Raw genomic sequence first — 26,249 nt, forward strand, 5'->3', positions numbered from 1 at the left:
TTCTTACAAATGAACATATTTTCCATCAATTAATGTTACATACAGTTTTAGATTTTTCATTCAATTCCACTAGTTGACTGAAATATTCAACTAAACATAGAATTGTTAAGAATCCATTCCATTGTCTCAAAAAATGTAATACTGTTCATGAAATTTGCATAATAGGATCTAATCCAAATGTCCCAACTACAAAGTGATGAATTAAAAATGTCAACCCTGATTTGTTTTCTGTGTTAGTATTATGACCTCATTAAGCATTACATTTTTTTATTCACTGCTATCTTGTGGAATACATAATCATTTATAGTTAAGTGTGGTAAACAGTGAAAAAGCTTAAAAAATGTGTACTGGTACTGAACTGTTTTATCACTTTTATATTGGTTATAAATGAGATTTAAAAATTGAATTATTCCCCATGTTATGAGACATATCAGGAAAAAAAAGATCACCATTCTTCAGAGTAACTATCTAAAAGAAGAATCACTGCTTTAAAAAACAACAAAAAATGGAAAGCAAGCTTTATTTTGTACCCTTAGTGTAAATTTTAGACCTAATTGGATAAACAGAAAACATTTTAAAAATACATCTATGAACAAATTTCTGTAGATTGCTCCCAAACCTAAATCAATAGGGACACACTTAAGATTATTGGAATATATCAATATATTTGTCAAAGATTCAAATCTGTTACATTACAGCACACATCCAAAAATGTATGCTACACGAGTCAAAAATTCCCATTGAATATAACAAAATAAAAATCTGTGAATAAATATAAGGCATTTTGAAATAATATCTGCAGAAAACCAAAAAGAGGACAACAAAACTCCTATGACCTAAATTTTACGCCATAGATTCATATGGTCTTCAAAATAGATTTAGTTGTAGTGCTACACATTAACTATATTCAACTGCTTACCAAAATATCCATTTTCTGGCAGCTAAATGTTACTACTTAAAAAAAAAAAAAAATAAGTGCCTTTTTTCTTAAATGAGTGAATAAAAATGCAGCAGAAAATTACAGGAGCCCACATATCCTTTTTCTTAAATTTAATTTGTCATATATAAGGTTTTTATATACAATCAGTGTGCATTGTAACAGTTATATTATAAAAGTCAATCAAGTTTATCTAAAATGTTACCTGGCTGCATAGCACATTTGACATTATTGCCCACATGAAAAGGGAAAACAAATGGATTTACAATAACTTTTGGCCATTTTGAATTCTGAAAGTGTTCATACACTTACCCCTTTTAAACCAAATGCATCTGAAAATGTTTCCAGAGCATGCAGTTTAGATTTTACATATTATCTCACCATTTTGCTACTACATACACACTACTGACCAAAAAATAAAAATGTAAAAGGAAAGAAATAACATGTATCTAATAAAATAGTCAATATAAAAAGAGGACTAATGGAATTAAGTAGCCCCTTTCCCCATTTTTTACATTCTAAACAATGATTCCATCAAGACAAATCATTAAAAAGTGTTGTTACACTGATTTTTTTTTTTAAACAATAAGAAGGCCTGAGTTGGTAGGGAAAGGAACAGTCAAAAAAAGCCTGAGAAAGGGAAGGAAGTAAGGAAAGCTCATTTAATCTATTTACAATAATTTACAGTCAATTTTTTTTGTGTATGTAAAAAGGCATAATAATAGATCACAAACAGGAAGTTCCTGGCTATTTTACAGATATAAGTACAGAATTTAAATATTCAAGCTTGTGATGAAAAGCGGCAAGGTGGTCGCAGTGTACAATGTAAACAAGTAGCTTTGGAAAGTGAACAAAATCCTTGAGTGTTTTTTCTTTATTAAGAAAAGAACTCTCTTTCATTCCTTCCTGAAACATGATCACAGGTCAGAGTAAAGTTCATATACAAACATAATTTAAATGGAGGTCAGTCTAAAATCACTGACTTAAAAACAGTTTATCCAGCCTATATGGAAGGGCAGTGTTGAGGTCCCTGTAAGAGTAAACATTTTTCATTTCTTTAAAAAAGAAAAAAAAAAAAGTACTACAATATTTGTAGCACAGTGCAGCATAATCCTTAAATATAAAAATATTTTCTCTTCTGTCGGGATAATAGACCTTGCATCCTGGAAAGAAGTAACAATACTGCTACTGATAGAAGATCTGTTTATATCTTTCAAGTCATGTAAGGCAATTACTGTGTTGGTTTATGATATATGGCTAAAAGAAAAGTCCAGAATGACAAAATATCAGTTTTTGTTATGTTTTCCGATTACTCCAGGTATGCTCAGGTGTACTTTTGTGTTCAATTGAATGTTCAAATGGAGATCTGGAGCCATAAGGAGACCTCTGATCTAGTGGTGATCTAGGCCCACTACTGGAAGCTCTGTGGTCCATTTGCCAATCTGAGTGATACCTATAATCCCTGGAAGATTTATGATGTGTATATTCAGAACTTGACCGGTGATCTGAATGTAACCGATGATCTGAATGAGAGCGATGATCTGAATGAGATCTATCTTTTAAACTTCCTTCCAAATTTGACCTGTGATCTCTACTTCTGTGATCATCCAGTTTTCTGTGTTTCTCTCTATCATTATAATATCTAACAAAAGAGAAATCAGAAATATTAGTTAAATTAATAATACAAATTAAATGTTTCGAAATGAATAACATCTTATGAAAAATAAAACAAAATACTTTAAAGTATACTTTTAATTGTATAAAAGTTCAGTGTTTCACTATAAAACTTCATAAGTAAGCTTAAAAATTACTGGAAATAACTGCACTTTTGAAAAACTATTTGATTCATAAAATTAAAGTGAACCATACAGACCACCTCAGATAGCATCTAATTTCACACGCCCATTTTATGTTGTTTGCTACTTTTTATTTTATGCATCTTTTGTATTAATGCATCTTTATTATCTGGAAGCTAGAATAAAGATAACTACAACTATTTAGAATACACTTGAAATCAGAGCCTTTTTATATGAGCCTCTAAGCACAAAAAAATAAAACTCTAAAATTCAGTCTATGAAATAACTTATAAAAGAGAATTTTCACTGGTTTGCTGATGTCTTTTAAAAGCTTTCCTGAGGTTTGATTAATAAATTGAACATTGATGTTTTTTGGTTCATGAAAGGTCCGTATTATAAACTAGAGGACCAGTGGATGAAATTCGTGCATGGCGGGTGGGAGGGGGTGGTCCCTTGGCCCAGCCTGTACCCTCTCCAATCTGGGACCCCTCGAGAGATGTCTGATTGCTGTTAAGGCCCGATCCCGGTGGGCCTAAACGGGCAGTCAGACATCCCTCTCACAATCCAGGACTGCTGGCTCCCAACCGCTCGCCTGCCTGCCTGCCTGCCTGCTTGATTGCCCCTAACCGCTTCTGCCTGCCAGCCTGATCACCCCCTAACTACTCCCCTGCCAGCCTGATCGATGCCTAACTGCTCCCCTGCTGTATTGGTCAACACCTAACTGCTCCCCTGTCGGCCCGATCGTCCCCACTGCCCTCCCCTGTGGGCCTGGTTGCCCCCAACTTCCCTCCCCTGCCGACCTGGGCCACCCCCCCCCCCAAATGCCCTTCCCTGCTGGCCATCTTGTGTGTTGGAATGATGGTAAATTTGCATATTACCTTTTTATTAGATAGGATAATATAAATTGTTTCTATAAGCCTATGACATAAATATTTACTACTATAAATATGGTCTTTTCATTTTATGCCCTTTTCTAATTTTAAGAGCTATTCTACAATTATGCATTTATAATGTGACTGTGCTTCCCAGAGAGAAGAAATTATTGCAATGAGCACAGTTAAAATACAAAGAAAGTCTACTGACTTCTTTCTCATTTTTACTTTTATTCATTTTTTATTTTTTTTAATTTTATTCATTTTTATTTTGCTTCTGGTAATGATCATTAACTAGTAAAAATATTCTTTTATTAATAAAGGAACAAAACGTATTATGTTGTCATTATATTCAGGTTGTTTAAAGGCTTTAAAAAAACCCCAAAACAATCTATAATAATAAAAGGGTAATATGCTAATTAGACCAAACATCCTTCCGGGTGTAATTCCAGACGTCCATCCGGATGAAGCCAGGGCCAGACTGAAGCATCCCGGGTCCCGGGTGCCTGCCAGCAGTGGCCGAAGTGAAGCAGCCTGGGTCCTGGGTGCCTGCAGGTGGCAGCTGGAGCAAAGCCTAGATCTCGGGTACCTGAGGGAAGCTGGTGCTGGCAGCCAGGGGAAGAAGGCCTACTCTTGCACAAATTTTCATGCATTAGGCCTCTAGTAAACAAATAAAACATCCTGATTTCAGGACCATCTCAGATGCTGTGATTAAATTTAACTGCAATAAGGTGTTATCAAATAAAATTTTTCCCATTGAGTTTTAAATAGAGTGTAATAAAGAACTCCATCAAATTTCAGCCATATTCCATCAAGCTTTTATTTTACCTTACTAGAAGCCTGGTGCACGAATTTGTGCAAGGGTGGGGGTCCCTAGACCTAGCCAGTGATCAGGGATGATTGGAGCTGTCTCATCCAGTTCTAATCAAGGCTGAGCCAAATCAGGGTGTGCCGGGGAGGGGGGTAAGGATAGGAGGAGGGACCGAGTGAGGTTGGCCAGCTGGCGGGGGAGAGGGACCAGGGAAGGTTGGCTGTGGGAACGCACTGACCACCAGGGGCAGTTCCTGCGTTGAGCATCTGCCCCCAGTTGGTCAGTGTGCGCTATAGTGCCTGGTTGACCAGTCGTTCTGATCATTCGGTCGTAACGGTCGCTTAGGCTTTTAGGCTTATAGACTAGAGGCCTAGTGCACGAATTCATGCATGGGTGGGGTCTGGTCGGCCTGCCCCAATTGGGGCCAATCGGGCCAGGCCAATTGGGGGGAGGGGCCATGGGCATTTGGCTGGCCAGCCCTGACCACTGGTCAAACTCCCGATCAAAGGAACAATTTTCATATTAGCCTTTTATTATATAGAATTATATTTTGATGAGTTTTCAAGCCAATATTCTCCAAAACCAACAATGAATCTTTGACATAATTATAGAACTCCCTATGCTTTTTTAAAAATTTTTTTTTCATTATTGATTAAGGTATTACATATGTGTCCCTATCCCCCCCCACTCATGTCCTCACACCCCTGGTGTCTGTGTCCATTTGTTAGGCTTATATGCATGCATACAAGTCCTTTGGTTGATCTCTCCCCCTTATCCTCCCCCTCACCCTCCCCTACCTTCCCTTTGAGGTTTGACGGTCTGATTGATGCTTCTCTGTCGCTGGATCTGTTTTTGTTCATCAGTTCCTCCCTATACTTTCATCTTTTATTAAACTTTGATCTTAAATTTATAATTTAAAAAAAATTTTATAGAAAAATCCAGTTCTTAATATTAACAAAAAGTACTAGAATTCATATTTTTCTTATTTATAAATAAGCACCTTTATTTCACATAAGGCTTGTTTGATTACTTGATGTTTGAAGTGATAAAAAGGTCAAATATAATAAATAAAATAAAAAACAGAAAGACATGAATAAGCAAACTTTAAGAACTGACTGTCAGGTTTACCTGCTGTCTTGCTTGTAGTGATCCCAATCACGATGATCTTTTCCATTACTAAAAGAAGAATAGGGCCTTTTCCTAGAGTCACTCTTTTTGTAAGAATCTCCCTGATGTCGGTCTTTATGATGATCATGATACTGAGATAAGTGTCTATCAGAAGAATAACTGTCTCTGCTGCTATCATCGTGATTTGTATTCTCTTTTAATCTTTCCACATCTGTTAAATTAAAAAATTCAACTTTTGTTAATGACTTTAACTTTGCTGCTACATTGTAAGAACTCCTGTCTTAACTCCAGCTAAACAAAATCAGTTCCCAAATACAGGTAGTTAAAGCATTTAGAAATGGTCTATTAAAGCAATACTAAGAGTTACAAAAGGGGTCACTTTATTCCAAAATGTGAAAAATCACAACTGAAATATATAAGGCCCATTTCCTTCTGAGACAGACTATACTTTTGTGATTCTTGTGCATAAAAAATGCATTACTGCATTCTAAATTAATTAATTATCATTTTAGTAATTTATCGTATTTTAATAATTACCTACAATTTCTATAAGCTGGTAAAAGGTGACTTGTGGAAAGGTTAATAATAAGCAAAGAAAGGATTATTAAGATAATAGATTCAATATAATAATGTGGTTATGTATTATCTAAAACAAACCCCAAAAAGGAAAACAATTTTTAAATGTACTTTTAAAAATAATTAGTAAGACTGACCTACCTGGATTTCTAATCCCTTGAACATTCACGTTGCTGTTCTGGTCATTATTTTGCTAAAATAAATGCACATATGTAAGAATCTTTTAAGTGGTATAATAAACAATTACAAAAAAGGGGTGGAGGACCCTAAAAAGAAAACCTCGAGGCTGAAAGAAGCCCTTACATAAGATACTAAAATATATATATGTAGCATTTGCAGGTACCTTTTTAAAAAAATCATAAACTATTTGTCACATGACATTAAGAAATTTGACTTTGAAATAAATTTAGACTTAACAGAAAAGCTGCAAAAATAATACCAAAGAGTTCCCATAGGTCTTTCTTACAGCAGCTCCTAATGTTAGTATCGTATATAACCATGGCATAATGATCAAAACTAAGTAGTTAACATTGATACAACACTATTAACTGAACTTCATACTTCATTCAAATTTTACATTTTTCCACTAAGATCTTTCTTCCACTCCAGGATCCAATCTGGAACTTCATGTAACACTTAGGTTTTATGTCTAACTTAGTTTCCTTCAATGTGGGACAGCTCCGTAGTTTTTTCTTGTCTTCCATGATCTTGACACTTTTAAAGAGTACTATAGAGTTACTGTGTGGAATATCTCTTACTTGCCATTTGTCTGGAATTTTCTTATGATTAGATTGAGGTTATGCAAACCACAGAAGTGATGTACCTTTCTCAGTGCATCGTATCAGGTGGTTCATGATGTCAATGTCTTATATTTCACTGGTGATTTTAGTCACTTATTTACAGTGGTGTCAGGCAGGTTTCTTTTCTAAATGTTATTGTTTCTCTTTGTAATTAATAAACATCTTAGAGGAGATACTTTTAGACAATGCTAATATCTCATTTCTTGTTCACTAATTTTAGCTTCCTTCAGAAGCTCTTACCTGCAAAAGTTCTTAATGTAGTACTCTAGTGGTAATATTCTATTTTGTTCATTCCTTCTACATTAATTAACTGAATTCTTCTTTAAGGAAGAATGTCTGTTTTGGTAACATAAATAAGGGAAAAAAATGATGCATTACTTTACCTGAGATTCCTGCCGTTTTTTAATAGCATGCTTATATAACTTATGTAATTTTCTTGCATCAAACTCAGTAAACTTAGATACGAAAATCCACAGGTTTCTAGAAGAAAAAAAGGCAAATTAGTCTGGTGAAAAATATTTAGCTTTTTCATAATCCCCGAAACACCCAAACACACATACTTTGCCCTTTATGTAATAAAGCCTAAGGAGATTACTTCTAGTGTTTTTTAAAACTTCATATATGGATAAAACTCTAAATGAACCTAAACATTAAGTTTGATTTCTCTTCCAAATCCCTTCATTTTATAATTTTTGGAATGAAAAGTACTAATCAATCCTAATTTGAAACCAGAGATGCAAATTTACAAATCAGGAAAGGACTCATAATGTGATTCAGATTACTTATAAAAGGAACAAGCTATGTTCCTAGTCTGAACAATTATACCTTCAGATAATAACACTTGTGAAAAAAGGGCCCTAAATAATACTTTAGAAGACAACTGTCATTTTATAATTGTAATGTAATGGTCATGAGAATAACATGACCGGACACTACAAACAATGGACAACATGGAGTCTTTAGGCCTCTCTTGCCATCCCAAGGCAAGAATTAGTAACTGATCATAGTATTTCATGATAAATTCAGATGCAGCCTATGAATACTTCTTAACACAGCTTCCTAAACAATCATTATAATCAGTGACACTTGAGTCTATCTGCTATCACTGAAATAGTAATGGTTTTACATATTCACAATTTTTTTCTTAAATATTTTTCAGTAGGTATTATAAAGTATGACTTGAAACTTGCTTATATAAACAGGGTAAAGAAATTACTAATCAGTCAATGATAGAGTTTTGCATATTAGCCAACATCAACATCTTTAATGAGTCAATCAATCAATTTTAAGGGGAAAAAAACATATATATAAAATCCTCTGTATGAATAATGACTTCCCAAAAGAAAGCCATCTTCCAATGACACTGGTTGAAGGAAGATGGTCTTAGAAAGCAAAAATTCTTAGCTGGAAAATAACTTTTCATTCTATCTTATGAGAGAAAGTATGTGAAAGCACTTAAGTTGGGGATTTATAAATGGCTGACACATTTTTCAAATATCAAGCACCTATTGCTTATCACTACAAAGCAGACATTAAGTTATAAAGCCTTGCATGGGATACTATCGGTAACAGGTATATTAAACTGTTTTTATATTTTCAAAGATCTTTCCTATTATTTAATTCCACAAATAACCTTTAAATAGGCATAATAAAAATAGCAACCAATTTTAAAAATAAACAAGCAAATTAGGTAATGAGGCTAAGTGACTCATATAGCTAAGTAAGGCAAGAAGACAGGGCTTCTAATTTGCTTTCCACTAAAGTAAGTAACTCTCAGCCTTCTGATTTTGGGCATTGATATGTAAGAATAGCTGCTGGCTAGTAAACTACTAAGAAATTGCTATGTGTTAGTAAATTTTGGAATATATAAGTCTGTGAGTTATAAATTAACTGCAGAATTATCCCAGCACATGTGCATAAAGAGATGGGTGTCTGGTGATTTTTCTAGATGAATTCTTATCAGTGTTAAGTCAATTGTGGCTTTCTGTGTTTTATTAAATAACCATTAGTATTATCAATTTAGTTTGTGAAGGTTGTTTGCTTAACTGCAACATATAACAATACTTATTTTTCATCAATATTTTGGCCTATAATTTTACAAAAATAAGACTGTAAAAACGCATTGCAATTTAAAGAGCTGTCACTATGTCTTCATAGTTAATGGGCACACATATACATAATACTCTCAAAATCTCCTATAGTGAGCAATACCTTATATATAGCCTATAAAATTGGGGTATTGAAATAAACTGCAGCATATTAAGGTATCAAGACTAACATTATCAGGCTCTTTTAAACTAATGGGACACTTTCAAACTACATATGCATAAATTATTTTGTTTCTTAATTTTTTTTCAACCTCATGAAAATTTTCAAACATACATCAAAGATGAAAGAATTTTACAACGATCACCCACATACCTACTACCTATATTCTATTATTAGTATTTTACTATGCTTGCTCTATGATGTTTCATTTCAAATACACCCATCTCTCTGTCAATCATTGTAATTTTTGTTTGCATTTCAAAGACAAATGGAGGTGTTGGTATTTCTCACCCTAAATACTTCAGTATGCATAACATTAACTAGTGAATACCTGCTTATTTTCTTTTAAAAATAAAATGTACATAAAGATGCACAATTTTTTAAGTTTACACTTGCTGAGTTTTACAAATTAAAATACTTTATAACCCCTAAACATATTTAAAAAGTTCTGTTTTGCCTTTTCACGATGTCTAAGTTCTTTTACCAACAGAGTTTTAATAGACAATGGGGTAGGTCAGAAATGGTCCAAAAATTGAGAAGCATTCCCTAGACCAGTGGTCGGCAAACTGTGGCTCACGAGCCACATGCGGCTCTTTGGCCCCTTGAGTGTGGCTCTTCCACCAAATACCACGTGCGGGCATGCATATACAGTGCGGTTGAAACTTCGTGGCCCATGCGCAGAAGTCGGTATTTTGTGGAAGAGCCACACTCAAGGGACCAAAGAGCCGCAGTTTGCCAACCACTGCCCTAGACCAGTGGTCGCCAACTGGTGGAGGTCTGAGAGGTTGGCGACCGCTGCCTAGACTACATTTTCCCATGTAATCGATTAACAGTGAAGTCAAGGAAGGTTAAGAACTAAGTGGAAGAAAAACAAAAAGGTAAGATGCTCAGCTGGGTAAAAAGAAGAATCAAACCTTTGAAGGTCAAGACAAACATAAAGAAGTCAGTCTCCTGGCTACTAGTCTCTTTTGCTTTAGAGATTTCCTCTCCCTGCCCCCATTTGTGTTTATAAACTAAATCTGAAATAGCATATATTTGTATTAGTCACTATATAATTTCAACAAGATATTTATTACTATCTTTCTAGCAAGTAAAATAGATTTTCTCCTTCTCTACAACCTCAAAAATCTGAACTCTAATTATAAGGTTTCAAAATATAGCACACTGAAATATTTTCAGATGAAAACCAAGCTCCTTTACACTAAAAAGTAGAAAAGATGTTTAATATAATCCTTTAAATTAACGAAATTTAACTATAAGAATAATTCACTCCATTTCCTTTATTTTCCCAATTTTACAACAGTTAAGTGACAATCAAGAACATGTTTGAGAGCCAACGACAGAGAAAATTTAACTTTGGATCTTCAATGTAAAAAGATAGATTCCCATGAAAGCCTAAAATATATAATTGACCTTGACTGTATTCTTGATCTATGGCTCTGAGCTTGGGAATCATCCAATGAATTAAAAAGGATGAAATAATTGTTTTATAGTATTTGAAGAAAGAGTTAATGCTCCAGTCAGTATATATAGTCCAACCAAAAATAAAAGATTAAGCTAGAATATATGAATATAGCACTTTAGAATTATTGTCTCCCATTCCTCAAAATTTATTTTATCTACACTAATAAAAGAGAAAGATGCAAACTGACCGTACCTTCACAATGACCACCAGCCAATCAGGAGTATGCAAATTAACCCAATAAAGATGGCGAGTTACTTTGCATATGCAGGCACCGAGCGACCGGGGGCGTTCTGCAACGCCCCAGCTGCTCCAGGCGTCTGGGCAGTGTGGGAAGGCGGAAAGGCGGCTCCAGGCCGGAGTGAAGGCGGTGCCGGCAGCCAGGGGAAGGAAGGCCCATTCTTGCACAAATCTTTGTGCATCAGGCCTCCAGTTATTCAATAAGTGGAAAATATATAACGCCTTACAATTTACAAAGAGCTTCATACCTAGACAGTTTGGCTATGAGGTTGTGGTTCAATTCCCAGTCTCAGGGTACATGCCTGGGTTGCAGGCTCAATCTGCAGTAGCGGGCATGCAGGAGGCAGCCCATTAATGATTCGTTCTCATCATTGATGTTTCTATCTCGCTCTCCCTCTCTGAAGTCAATACAAATGTATTTTTAAAAAAGAGCTTCAAATACAGCACTGGCCAGCTCTGCTTAGTGGTCAACAGCGTTGGCCCACAGTCTGAAGGGTCAGGTTTGAGTCAGGTCAAGGGAACATACCTTGGTTGTAGGTTCCCCAATTCTGGTAGGGGTGCCTGTGGAAGGCAACCAATCGATGTATGTGTGTCTCTCACCACACCCCCCCCCCCCCCCCTGCCGTCTCTCCTTCCCACTTTCCCTAGAAATCAATGGGAAAAATATCCTAGGGTGAGGATTTTTTAAAAAAGCTTCAAATACAGATGTTATCATTTCACCAGTGATAATATAGTATCTGGGGCTCTGAAATATTGTTCAAGGTCATAAAGCCCCAAATTAGCCAAGATGAGGACTGAGCAGATCTTCTGCTATCAACTCTAGTGACTACTCCATGGCATTACAGGCACAACTTAAGGATATTATTATTACCCATACATGGCTTTAGTTTCTTTAGACATGACAGCAAAATTTACATGATCGATTTCCTATCTCCTCTTCCTAAAATGGGTCCTGGTTGAATTTAAGGATAAAAGGAACAAGTGCAGAATTTTTTTTATTTTAGCATAATCACAATCACTCCTCCAGAAATATATTACCATTTTTTTTGTTTTGATGTGTAGTTGTATTGCTATCAGGGACTTGTTTGTGTTTATTTTATGTTTTTCCCAAGTTGATAGTAGTTTGATTTAACACTGATCTGGATCTGGTAATCATTACGTGATTTGTATAATAATATAGCAGTTCAGTTTTACAATTTTAAGATCAACTGTGTTGCTACTGCTTCTAAAATAAAGGAGGATTCTCCATTTTACATTGCTTGAGGATATTAATTTTTACAAGGTGTTATACTCGTATCCAAAGACAAATTGCTAAGTATACTTAAATGATAATAAATTTGTTTGGCACACCAATTTCTAAAGATACTATTGAGAATAATCTAGTGAATTGTGAAGATTTTAAAAAATAAAACGCAATCTAAATTTTAATGAAACAGCTTTTGTTATCTTTTATTTAAGGCAGAAATACCAAGTATGATTACCATGATGCATAATTAATTGATCACTCACGAATAAAAAAGCTTTAAAGGGAAAATAGTAAAAATAATCATCCTCAAGTTACCTTTCTCTAAACATTAGTTACTAAATTTCAAAAATAGAAAAATAAATTGAAATATAAGAAACAGATTATTACATACCCACAAATATAATACTTCCTAAAAAGTACATTACTTACTTTCTCCAATGCTTGATTTGTTCAGGATTTGTATATTCTTTCAGACATTCCGTGATATGGTCACCAATTTTTATTAAACACTGTCTAGTATGCTCTAGTTGTTCTCTTTCTGAAAGGCCTTTCTCAGGCCTATCAAGTTGTTTCAAAGCTGCTTTGACAGGCCTCATTCTTTCTTTACACTTTCAAAGTGGAAAATAAAAACATAAATACATGTATTAAACATATATTCAACAAAGATCTTCTTTCAATTATATTTACATCAGTAAATATAGCACTGTTTAATGCTAAAGTAACTATTAAATATCACCTCACAGCTCTTAGATGCCAGGGGTTTCCCCCTCAGATTCTTTGGAAAGCAAGGCTTTCATTATCAGTCTTTGTGAGAGTAATAACTTTGTATTTTACTTATCTTTTGTAAAAATGGTACTTTTTACACTGGAGAAAACCATTCTAAGCAGGCTTAAACACAGAATGATGAAAAGCATGGTAGCATACAAAACCAATGTATTTTAGACCAGTGTTACTCCAAGTGAAGTCTATGAACCTTGCCTTGGTTCCAGGGGATAGGCACAGAAATTTTAGAAACCTTTTTTTTAAAATATTTTATTGATTTTTCACAGAAAGGAAGGGAGAGGAACAGAGAGCTAGTAACATCGATGAGAGAGAAACATCGATCAGCTGCCTCCTGCACACCCCCCACTGGGGATGTGCCCGCAACCAAGGCACATGCCCTTGACCGGAATCGAACCCGGGACCCCCCAGTCCGCAAGCCGATGCTCTATCCACTGAGCCAAACCGGTGGCTAGAAACCTTTTTATCAGTGGTTCTCAACCTTCTGGCCCTTTAAATACAGTTCCTCATGTTGTGACCCAACCATAAAATTATTTTCGTTGCTACTTCATAACTGTAATGTTGCTATTGTTATGAATCGTAATGTAAATATCTGATATGCAGGATGGTCTTAGGCGACCCCTGTGAAAGGGTTGTTCGACTGCCAAAGGGGTCGCGACCCACAGGTTGAGAACCTCTGCTTTGTATCAATTTGACAGGGCAATTTTTGTCTACTGAACCTAGTAATAAAACATTAGGGCTTGTATTTTGTATATTTTTTTAAAAGTTCACTTTTTGTTTTTATTATACTTCCTAAAATACTAAAAAAGAAGCTACTACTTCACTACAGATAAGAATCAGTATCATATAGGTTACAGGTTCAGAAATTAAATGGTTTAAATTCTACAAATTCTATCCTTGGAGAAGTTCATTCTAAGTAGTCCTTAAATGCCTCTCCTTCGAGTTCTTCATTTATTAAAGTTCTTCCAAATTGATTCTAAATTTAAATTACCTTTCAAATATATTGTTTTTACAACCTGAGTTGCAGTAGCAACAAATTCAAAGACATTTTTAAATTAAAAGCAGCAAAGAATAAAACTGCAATTTAAATGTTATATGGATTATTACTAATAACAGTCTACTAGAGCAGTCGCCAACCTTTTGGACCTCACAGACCACTAGTGGTCCGCGGTTCACCATTTGGTGACTGCTGGTATACTACTTACAATGCTGAATGTCTTCTGATCCAGTTCTTCGGATTCTTCGGATATGGGAACTGGTTCACCACTTGCAGTAATATGAACTAGAGGATCAGACACTGAAGATTTCTTGGATCTTTCCTTGCTATCAGATTTTGATTCGCTCAACTAAAGAAAAAGCAAAAATAAAAACCCAACAATAACAAAGGTAAAATGATTAACACTTCCAAAAACAACTGTTTATTCACTTTTAATATCCCTATCTATTTTATCTTTCCCCAATTTTATTTGGAGAAAACAAAAATAAATAAATAAATAAATAAGGTTACTCTGTAATGTTACCCTATAGGTAAGGAATTTTAAAAAGGATTCAAACCTATTTTTCTCTTCTACAAGATACCCACAGGAATTGAACTTGGTTATTGAGACTAACGTAGGCTGATAGGCAATTTATGCTCCTAAAATATAAATAAGCTGATTGTGTAACTTTCTAAATTTTACATTATGATTTGCATACCTTTTCTTCCTTTATGTCTTTTTCTTTCTGCATAGCTTCTATAGCTTCTTTTACTTTCTTTTCTCTCTTTTCTTTAAAATCTTTTTGCTTTATATCTTTCTTATTCTCTTTTTCTTCTATCTCCCTTTTAAGTTCTCTTTTATTTTCCTTTTCTTTTGCTTCCCTCTTTTCTTCTGGTTCCTTCTTTATAAAAACATCTGGCTCAGGTTTTTCTTCACTGTCTCTTTCTGTTTTAATTTTTTTATTTGGATGTTTCAAAGAAGTGACCTTATCCTAGAAAGTGCAAGTGTGGCCAATGTATTACTAACCAAATCTTGACAAAGATTAAATTTCTTTTCTTTGCATGACTAGGATTGCATGTATGCAGATTCTGAAAAATAATCCAGAATCCAATTAATAATGACACATGCAATATTTACCTTCCTATAAAAACTAATGTAAGCCAGTCCCATTCAAAATTCGTAATAAAATTAAAGGAGACAGAACCTCACTCAAATAGTAATGTTTGCAAAGGAAGAACCTTTGCTCTATCTCTCTAGTGATATATGATATTCTATTGGATGGGTGAAATACTGTTCTGTAAATGAGACTGCATAATAAGCTATTTTTTAAAGAAAATTTCAGTACTAAAAAATAAAATTTCAGGTCTTAGTTCAAATTTTAAATGTAAAACATACCAAAATATGCCATGTTCCTTTCTATTTAACGGTTGCTTTTCTAAAACACATTCTTACCTTATCATCTTCATCGGACTTTTCTGAGAGCAGAGGAGAAGAATCACTCTTTACTTCCTCTTTCACCTTTATAGACTTCATGGATTTATTCTTCTTAGCTCTTGCTTTTCTCCTCTTTGAACCTCCCTAAAAATAATTATTTTTATTCTAACCAATTCCATAAATTCCATTTATAAAAAAAGCTTCTTAAATACTGAATCAAAAAGGCTAAATAAATGAATAGTTTTACTCAATCCTTAGCCTGTTGGTAAAAAGCTATACACCAAGCTTAGAAAGTCAACAAGCGTCATATAACTTAATAAAAATGAAGTAGAGAGAAACAGAAGGAGGGTTTTTCCCATCCTAAGTTATTATCTTCAACTAAATTCAATGCTACCAGAGTAGCATTAGAAATTATTTTCAATGGTACGTAATTATGGCATTGTGGTCATAAGTAATTTTTAAAAATTTCTATAGTTCCAATCACCTCTTCTAGTGTCTTCTTCCTACTTTTTTGGAGGCCCTCATAAATAAGCTCAGTGATCTTTAATGCTACTCCTTAAGCTTTCCAATGTCTCCAAATAACACAGTAATGGAGGCCTAACCTTTCAAAAAGAACTCCATTCTAAACAAGTTGCCCCCACTCCCTCTCTAAATACTAAAGAAAAAATGTGATCTCACTTCTGAAAGACATGACTCATTAGTGTTAACGTGAATGCTGAGATAATTTAAGGCAAAATATTACCATATTCAAGTGACACTACTAAATCACGGGAAAATATACTTGTAAGTTCATATTAACCATAGATGTCTGTCTAGGGCAGTGGTTTTCAGCCGGCGTACAGTGGCATACTGGTGTGCTGCAAGAGACACACTGGTATGCTACAAGAATTTTTAAAATATGCAATACTGGACTATGTAGTCATGGGCACTTAACTCTTTTTCCTTAGATTGTCAGATATAAAAATGACAACAGCCAGCATAACAATAGCTGTCTGGTGTGAATGAATAAAAATTATACCTAATTTTTTGTCAGATCAGCACAAAGTATATTTTTTAGCAATCCTATATAATAAAAGGCTAATGTGCTAATAGAATGGCGGAACAACCAGAACAACCATACACTATGATGTGTGCTGACCACCAGGGAGTGTGCATGGAACATGGCGGGTGTCAGCCACGGTGGGATGGTGGAGGTGAGTGGCGGTACCAGACCAAAGCAGGGCACTGGTCGCTGACATCAGGGCAAACCTCGGGTGGTTACTGAAAATTCTTTGCTCCCATGCGCCAGTCCCACCCGGTGCTTGCACCTGCTACCAGTACCAGAGCTGCCACTCACACCCACTGCCGGCCCCAATCGCCCCTCAGGGCTTCTCTACCTCCCCCTGCTCCTGAGGGGAGATCGGGGCCGGCAGCCGCCTCTCACATCCACTGCCAGCAATGGCCCCACTCGCACCCGATGCCAGTGCTGGAGCTGTCGCTCACACCCACTGCCAGCGCCAGCGCCAGGCCCACTCACACCGACTGATGGCCCTGATCACCTGAGGGCTTCTCCACTTTCTCCTGCTCCTGAGGGGCAATCAGGGCAGCAGCTACTGCTCACACCTGCTGATGGCACCGGCCCTGCTTGCACCCACTGCTGGCGCCAGCTCCAATTGCTCCTTGCCTTCAGAGGGTGCAAGTGGGGCCGGCACTGTCAGCCTGTGGGAGTGGCAGGAGCAGGGCTGCTGGCAGACAGGGGACTGAGGGCCACCGTGGGAGGGGCCCGGCGGGAGCATGGAGGATGGGCCGACACCCACCCCTGTGCCTATCATAGCCTCACGGCCCACAGTTCCTTTCAAGGTGCACAAACTTGTGCACTAGGCCCCTAGTTAGTTTATGTTTGTCATGAGATGAAAAGGGTTGAAAATTGCTAGTCTAAGGCAACCAGTAAGCTAGACTTGTCTTAAAAGTAAACTGCTCTTTAGCATCTGAATTTTAACTTACTGCACCAGAAAGTCTTTGAGCTTCTTTTTTGGCAAGATCTCTACTAAGTAATTTGATGAGGTAGTCTGCCCGAGTCTGCAACTGTTTTGCTTGTGGTTTTTTATCAGGGTCATCTGGAAGAATCTGAAAAGCAATTAATTTTTTCAGTTTGCTTTTCATAAGATGAAAAAATTTAAAGCTAAAAAGTGCTTTTTCATTTTTTAAATATATACAATTCACTAACAAATTATAATTCTTTCAATATTTAGGAATAAACTTAGAATGAAAAATACATTTTTTAATATCTATAACACAGTAAAGATTAGTTTCCCTGGGGAAGAATTTTTAAAAAATACACAATGGGAGAAAAAAATCCCTCTTCAAAATGAGAATACACAGTGTGAGGTTAAAAAGTTCTTTCAAATATACAATAGTATATTTAGCATCCAGTGTTATTAATAACACTAGAGGCCCGGTGCATGAAAATTTGTGCACTAGAAGGGGGAAGGGTCCCCCTCAGACTGGCCTGTTCCCTCTCACAGTCTGGGAGCCCTCAGGGGATGTCCTCTGTGGGAGACAACCAGCCGATCAGGGGAAGGCAACACACCCATCACGCCTCTGCTGCAGCCACTGCTAGCTGCTGGGGCTGCCTGAGCCTTGGCCCTCGCAGGCACCGTGGCTTGCCTGAGCCTTGGGCCAGCCCTGGCAGCGGCAGCCGCCATCCGTGGCTTGCCTAAGCCTCAGGCAGCTGCTGCGGGTTTGTCGGGAAGGACGTCCGGAAGATGTCTGCCCTAATTAGCATATTACCCTTTTATTAGTATAGATTATGGTATTCTTAGGTTTCCTTCCTTTCTCATTATAATATATGATCTATAAAGTACACAAAACTTCCTAGAATACAAGGTATCATCTATCCAGAAGATGACCCACAACAGGCACTGTGAGGAAACTTTTACAGTAGGACTCTAGTTTTGCTTCAAAGTAGCAAATGGCAAATTTCTAGTATTTCAAGATTCCCATTTGTCTGTGAAGAAGTAAAATATAAAAAAGGAACTTAAGTGATAAGAATAAGGCAATGCTTTCAGTGGTTTCCATTCTAAGCAAAGAAATGATTTCGTTAATGTGGTAATATCAAATCATCAAAAATCCTAAACATGGTTTGACAATACAAACATATAAAAGATTTCAGAATCTTTTTCTGCCCATGAATAATCCAGTTAATCATGGAATGAAAGATTTACTTTTAACCTAAAGAAAAATGTCCTAACAAAAATATAATTTTAGAGGTGAAGCAAAATCTTGGAGAATACTTAAATTCATGAAATCCCTTCATGAAAACCAGATTCCAAAGAAGCCAAGGTCACACAACCATCTAGAGCAGTGGTTCTCAACCTTCTGGCCCTTTAAATACAGTTCCTCATGTTGTGACCCAACCATAAAATTATTTTTGTTGCTACTTCATAACTGTAATGTTGCTACTGTTATGAATCGTAATGTAAATAATCTGATATGCAGGATGGTCTTAGGCGACTCCTGTGAAAGGGTTGTTCGACTGCCAAAGGGGTCGCGACCCACAGGTTGAGAACCACTGATCTAGAGCCTTTTTTTCCTGACACCTAGTTGAGTTAATATCTAACATAATTTAAAACATTTTTTTGCATTATTTGAGAGAGGGAGAGAGAGGGAGAGAGCGATAGAAACATCAATGAGGAACATCAATGATCAAGCCTGCAACCCAGGCATGTGCCCTGACCAGGCATCGAACCATGACCTTCGGGCTCATAGGTCAATGTTCAATCATTAAGCCACACCAACCGGGTTCTAACATAATTTAAAAGCAAAATTAAATTCAACATCAGAATGAAGAAATATTTAAGTACCTTGTGTGTTAGACTGAGGTCAGGATCCATTTTAATCATTTCCCAGCTTCCATATCCATATTCATATATGCCAATTAACAAATTGGAATCATCTTCTTTGCCCCAGTCTATATCAAAATGAGCAGCCTTTGTATGGCATGGGATAGTATACCTAGCATTCAAGTTAATAACCAATGTCAAGTTTACAATTGCCTTATTAAAAATTAATTTTAAAAACATGTTAAGAACATATCTGAATCATTCAAAATTTAATTTTATGTTCAAAAACATTTCAGTCAAACTAGCCAATGACATAAAAAAACATTTTAACTTACATCCAAATTATTGAGTAACAAGAAATACTTTACAATGGAAAAAGTAAGGAACTCACTGCTTTCTTTCTTCTGGATCTGAAGGAATGGATTTGTGCAATGGTATTAATTCTTCTTCATGGGAGATGACTAGCTTGGCATTCACTTGTACTCCTGATATTCGGAATGTTGGACCCTTTACTTTTCCAAGTCTACCACCTTAATTTTTTTAAGAAAGAGTAAAAGAAGTATAAAATATATAACTACAAAATAAAAAAGCAATGTATGCTATTATTTATTTTAATAAGTATTACTTAGATGTACTTATTAGTATTATTTATGTTTTGCAGGGGACTTGCTGGCAAACCTTAAATTTCACTACAAGATTTCTTAGTACATATTAGTGACTGAAATATAGGAGATGTAGATTCATAAAAAGCATTTCATGTACTTAAGTGTTTTATCTACTGCAGAAGGTACATCAATCTATTGATATGATCAATAATTTCTCAATAAGATTTCCGGTATGATTTTTTTTTTTTCAGTACATCTGATTACTAAATCTTATCTAAATATTTTTATTTAGAGTATGAATTGTAAAACAAGCATAATGAAGTTAAGTATGCCCCAAACCAGTATTACATATGTATTCTTAAGATATCTTTTCAGTCATGTATGCTAAAATTATAGTACAACTAACAGTAATTCCTGACATTACCTCCCAGTTAGACTGTATCAGGCAGATAGATTGCCTTCAATAATAGAATTCTGCTCCGCATTTCCTATTACCTAGCTAATACTTTTAAGACTGATGAAAAGCTAACAAGATATAATACCTAACTCAATAAAAGCATATTTTAAAAGTCCCATTGACCTCTCTTTAAATCACTCTCATTTTAATATTACCTGTCCGTTCTGTTCCTGAAGAATTATCCTTTAAAGCTTTAATGCAACCATTATGCACCAATTCTCCTAGTCGTCTGAGATCTGTTTCTGACTTATCAACTAATTCAGCATCTCGAGCTATTGCATCCAATCTGTAATAAAATAATACAATTTTCAAGTAAACACACAGACTAAATTTCACCTCAAGTTCTACAAATCATACTATTGCATGCTCTACAAATTTTAGTTCATATAATTGGCATAAGATACATAAAAACCAAGATTTGATGGGGAAACAATTCGTCTATATATTCAAGGATAATAATAAAGTAAACCAATTCATTACAGAACAAGTGGTATGCTTTAAATTTGAAGATTATGTAATAACTAGATTCGTGCACTAGGGGGGTGGGGGGGGGGATCCCTCAGCCTGGCCTGCACCCTCTCACAGTCTGGAACCCCTTGCTCCGTACCGCCCACCTGCAGTGGAGGGGGAAGAGGCTCCTGCCACCACCGCTGCGCTCACCAGCCCTGAGCCCAGCTCGATGCTCCTTAGTGCTGCCTCAGAGACGGAAGAGGCTCCCGCCACTGCTGCTGGGCTCGCCAGCCATGAGCCCAGTTTCTGGCTGAGGGGCACTCCCTCTGTGGGAGCGCACTGATCACCAGGGGACAGCTCCTGCATTGAGCGTCTGCCCCCTGATGGTCAGTGCGTGTCATAGCTACCACTTTTCCACCATTCAGTTGATTTGCATATTATGCTTCTATTATATAGGATTCTACAAAACCTTTTTATAACTGACCAGATCTTAAATTCAAAAGAAGTGCTTAAGGATTGTAATAATGATAAATGAAAAAGACATTATAAGAGTAATGTTCTATAGTTTCTAATTACTATGCACTGAGTAGATATGATTATTAATGTTCAAAGTTTTTTCATCATATAAAATAATTATACAAGTCTTTTATTGTATTGTATGCAAGTCATCAAGATAAAAAAGAAAATATATTTTAAGAAGGAGTTGTGTAGAGAAAAAATTTTAAACCAATTTGAGTCTTTGCCATTCTATATCCGACAATGGGTTTACCATAACAAAGAACAAAGAATATCCAAATCACAGACAATGACTAAAATTAACTGATGACAACAATAACAAAAAAACCTGTCTTGACAATTTGATTTTAATTGTTTGTGTAAGAGGAAGCTGTATTTAGGAAAACAAGAAAATTTCCCTAGTAAGGGAAAATAAAACAGGTCAGGTGACTAGGTTAGCAACTCAGTTTTCTTAAGAATGAATCTGCTAGTTTATAAGTTTCTCATTAAAAAATGATAAAGCCTTTGAAAGTATCTTAGAATTATAAAAATGAAAGGCATTTTATAGAAAACTTTATTGGCAGGTAAAATTTTAGAGACTAGAAAGAATTAAGGATGACAGTAAAATATTTTTCAAAACTATACTTGAATTTTACTTTCTACAGACTCTGCAAATATATTTTAAAAGCAAGTTTAACAAAGTACCTAAACTGAATATTAGTATAAACAAATAACCCTGACAAGAACATAAAACGTACTATGATTCTATGAGAATAACAGATGTATTTACCTTTCTAGAGGGCCACCAAATTTCTTGTAACTCTTGATAAACCTAGCAGAAAATAATTGTTTGATTTAAATGCAGGTTTCAGTACCCATTAAAAATAGATAAATTTATAAATATGTAGAAAAAAGAAAATACTTCTTAGAATACAAATTAATTCAAGGTAGTTACTGACAAAAATGAATAAACTATGCTAGAAACCAAAATGTTAAAACATTAAAACATACCAAGTAAGACAAGAAATTAACACCCAGGATGATGTTTAGAAACCAGTATAAATAAAACAATAGAAGCTAAATTTTATTTTAGAAATTACTTTATTTTTTTTCACAAGACAAAATAAGGTTCAAGGCTACCACAGGAAGTGTCTCCAGAATTATCAATCATATTGCACCTCCTAACATTCCAAGTGTTGATAAAATTTACTGAAAATAGCTTTAATTCAGATGTAGGGTATTATACCAACAATGGAAAATAAAAATTTTACTTAAGAACAAAGCTACCCAAGTGGTTGATGGATGAGGAAAAATATCCAGGAAAAGTTGAAATGCCTCTTCAACTAAAGACAGAAAGTCCAGCAAATCAGGTGGTCATAAAATACCCTTAATAAAATCTAATAACATATTTAATTTTCTGGTAGAAAGAATGAGGAAGAACTTTATCGGTCAGGTCTATGATGTAAAAGAAAAGAGTTACAATGGCTTGAAAGAAACAAACTCTCAAAATACAATAATGAACAACCTTTTTACAAATTTCATAAGCAAAATTATTACATAAACAAAAGTAAATTTATCTTATTCCCCTTAAATATATCTGTATATACACATAAATGTATTTTGAAAGAAAACTACAATTTATCTTACTACCCATTCTTACCTCAATTCCTACTTGGACATAACAGAAATACCCTTAACATGGTTACTTTCAAAGAGCAAATTACTTCAGAATTAAAAAACTAGAAAAATATGGAACTAAATTATCCCCACATAAAAATAGTAATGTTGGGAGTCAGAAGTGCAGTAAGAATTTTTATTAAATAAGTCTAATGTATTGAAATATACATTCATTATTCAAAAAGGCCACTGTTCTGAACCACATTAATAAAACCAAAAGAATGTAACAGTCTAAATATACTAACAATAAATAAATAATATGCAAAGATTAGATGCCAAACATTTTTTTCTCATAGTTATAATGAACACACAAAGGAGAACCCACCCAATTCCTAAACAATTTTCATATATTTGCTTCCTCTAACACTTTCACCTTCATCTTTGAAATGTTGGGATTTCTGTATTTTAGTTTCACCCTCTAATAAAAATAAAATGAAGTAAAATGGTGTCACATCATCTTACCGCCGAATTTCTGCATCACTAAATCCTTTAATATTCTCTCGAGGGATAGTCCGTGGTCTTCCACGTTTCTTCGGCCTTTTCCTTTCTGAGATTGAATCACTATCAGATCCAGAATATCTCCTGCTTCTACTGCGCCTCCCTTCACTTCCATTGAAACTAATCTGGAATTTGAAAACAAAAATTTAACCAAACTTAGGGCAAAGAAAATTGTACAAGACTGACAGAATTTTATAACTTCAAATATTTTTCTATAAATCAAAAATATTCTATAAAAAAACTTTTAAAAAGCAAACAGAAAAATACAGCATCTTGATGAGTTATTAATAACTTTAATATGTAACGCATTCTGATAAATCTAAAGGAAAACACCCACTGTCCTTTTGTAAAAATGAGAAAAGTTATTACCACGCAATTAAATAATATAAGCATAAAATAATACAAACTCATTGGTAACACTTTTTAAAAATGAGAAGTAACAATAAAATGAAATTCTTTTATCAATCCATCAATTTGACCAATACCAACTAAGCAATAATAGCTAATATTAGTATAATGGGATAGAAAAATGAATAGTAATATACTTCTTCTGGGTATTTAAACTTGGGACAGAAGGCAATTTAGCAATATTGTATTACAAGCCTTGAAAATTATCATTCTGCTGACCCAGCAACATCATTCCCAGGCATATTTCCTGAGATCAGAAATGTGAGGAAACATTGGCCAATAAAGTCATTTACAGCATAGATTTCTTTTTTTAATAGCAAACAATCTAAATGTTCATCAAAGAGACTGGACAAGTAACCTATACAAGTTTAAGAAAGCCATCTCATGCTCATGAGGGAAATTAGAGAAAACTTGATTTTGTGGTGCAGCCATGAAGAAAAGGAGCGGTCACCTTTCAGAATACAGGCAGGAAATACAGACCCATCTCGGCTACTGAACTGAGTGCACAGGAGAAACCTAATATAGTTGTAGGACAGCTCTGGCTGGGTGTCTCAGTTAGCTAGAGCACCATCCTGTGGCCCAAAAGGTTATGGTTTCAGTCCCCAGTTGGGGCACATACAGGAGGCAAATGATTGATGTTTCTTTCTCACATCATGTTTCTCCCTCTCTCTCAAATCAAAAAAACATATTCTCAAGTGAGGATTAAAAAAAAAAATTGTATTGTAGAATAACATTCATTATATACTGTCAAAGGAAAGAAAGCAACTTCCAAATTAATACTCCAATTAAATTTGGCAGATATGTATAAAAAATATTGGAATTATGTATACCATAATATTATATTATTAGTGATTACCTCTGGGTGGACAGATTATGTGTCATTTTTATCTGTTTTCCTAAGTATCTACTTATTACTATTCTAATTAGGTTGATCAGATACTTAAAAGAAAAAAAATGCCAGTTGAACCCACATAAAAATAGCTAAATATCCATTAGTTCTTTAACAAATATACCAAAGCATATTTTCGGTAAGTCTTGAGCATTTTTCCAAAGTCTCAGTATATATTTTGAATACCTTTAATATGCTAAAGGCTTATTGGAAGTTAAGAATGGGCATTTAGTTTTTACTGTTCTAACCTCCTTTCATAAGATCTAATATAATGCTATGCTTCTCATCCACTGTAAAAGGAAACCATTATAGGGTTTGAAGAAATAAACACAAACAAGAAACTACAAACATGGTCACTTTCAGGCCAAACACATTATTTGGCTCCATATCTGCGTGGGATGTATAAAGTTGGTAGGTTGCTCCTACCACAACAAAAATCATAATCTCTAAAATCTAATTTAAAAAATCACTTTTCTTAAACACATAAAAATCACAAGGCAACCTAACAGTCTCAAATATAAGGAAATATAGCAGCTTGTAAGAAGAGATGAGGCTCAAATACTGGCTCACTTGGGAAGAACGTGAATGGTAGACATCAAGTACTATAAAGGCAGGTAAGAGGAACTTAAAAATTTACTAAAGGCTGAATGTGGGCTGCCTTGAAAGCATAGAATCCCTGGGAACCAAAGACAAAAGGAGAACCTGTCCCTACTCAAGCACGTTTCCACAAACCTACATCTCATGCTCATGAGGGAAATTAGAGAAAACTTGATTTTGTGGTGCACCCATGAAGAAAAGGAGTGGTCACCTTTCAGAATATAGGCAGGAAATACAGACCCATCTCAGCTACTGAACTGAGTGCACAGGAGAAGACCTAATATAGTTGTAGGACAAGAAAACAAAAAACCCTAATTGGGAGAAGAGCAGCAGGACAAGGACTAGGGTGAGGCAAGTCTCTCATTTGCCTCAAAACTTAAGGAGGCACCAAAAAAACCTCAGTAATAAAGACAACTATATTATAATGATATAGCCTAAAAAACAAAAGTTGCTGAAACCCGTTTGGCTCAGTGGATAGAGCGTCGGCCTACGGACTGAAAGGTCCCAGGTTCGATTCCGGTCAAGGGCATATACCTTGGTTGCGGGCACATCCCCAGTGCGGAGTGTGCAGGAGGCAGCTGATCGATGTGTCTCTCTCATCGATGTTTCTAACTCTCTATCTCTCTCTTTTCCTCTCTGTAAAAACTCAATAAAATATATTTTTTTTAAAAAAAAAAGTTAATGCAAAAAAATCTATATTAAGGTTTTTTTCCTTTTACAGCAGGATTCAAAATAGTTTAGTATGGCACTGTTACCATTATCAAAAACCTGTCTATTTTCTTCATTTAGGGCACAAAATAATCAACAAATTTTTAAAACGTCAAACCATACAGGGAATGCTCTTTGGCCATGACAGAATTAAACTAGAAATTATTAACAAAAGATACTTGGAAAATTTCCCAAATATTTAGAAATTAAACAACATACTTCTAAAAAAGAAACCAATGGGTTAAAGAGGAAGTCACAAGGGGAAGAAAATATTATGAATAAATGAAAACATACCAGATATCAAAATTTAGAGATTC

General features: G+C 35.2%; 1 protein-coding gene across 1 annotated transcript in view; it reads right to left on the bottom strand.

The window, feature by feature from the left end:
* Positions 1–1,046: 1,046 nt before the first annotated feature.
* CHD1 (chromodomain helicase DNA binding protein 1) overlaps positions 1,047–26,249 on the bottom strand; it is a 77,001-nt gene continuing 51,798 nt past the window's right edge. The window contains exons 24-37 of the mRNA XM_081090173.1: positions 23,295–23,455; positions 21,946–21,987; positions 20,366–20,496; positions 19,540–19,678; positions 19,170–19,320; positions 17,311–17,433; positions 15,346–15,471; positions 14,612–14,884; positions 14,122–14,262; positions 12,566–12,744; positions 7,304–7,400; positions 6,262–6,313; positions 5,545–5,755; positions 1,047–2,579 (exon numbers count right to left, since the gene is read on the bottom strand). Coding sequence (XP_080946299.1) covers positions 2,234–2,579; positions 5,545–5,755; positions 6,262–6,313; positions 7,304–7,400; positions 12,566–12,744; positions 14,122–14,262; positions 14,612–14,884; positions 15,346–15,471; positions 17,311–17,433; positions 19,170–19,320; positions 19,540–19,678; positions 20,366–20,496; positions 21,946–21,987; positions 23,295–23,455 — 2,172 coding nt within the window. The 3' untranslated portion in view covers positions 1,047–2,233. The remainder of the gene's footprint in view (positions 2,580–5,544; positions 5,756–6,261; positions 6,314–7,303; positions 7,401–12,565; positions 12,745–14,121; positions 14,263–14,611; positions 14,885–15,345; positions 15,472–17,310; positions 17,434–19,169; positions 19,321–19,539; positions 19,679–20,365; positions 20,497–21,945; positions 21,988–23,294; positions 23,456–26,249) is intronic.

This window comes from Myotis nattereri, assembly GCF_964212035.1.
Source record: "Myotis nattereri genome assembly, chromosome: 4".
NCBI classification, from domain to species: domain Eukaryota; kingdom Metazoa; phylum Chordata; class Mammalia; order Chiroptera; family Vespertilionidae; genus Myotis; species Myotis nattereri.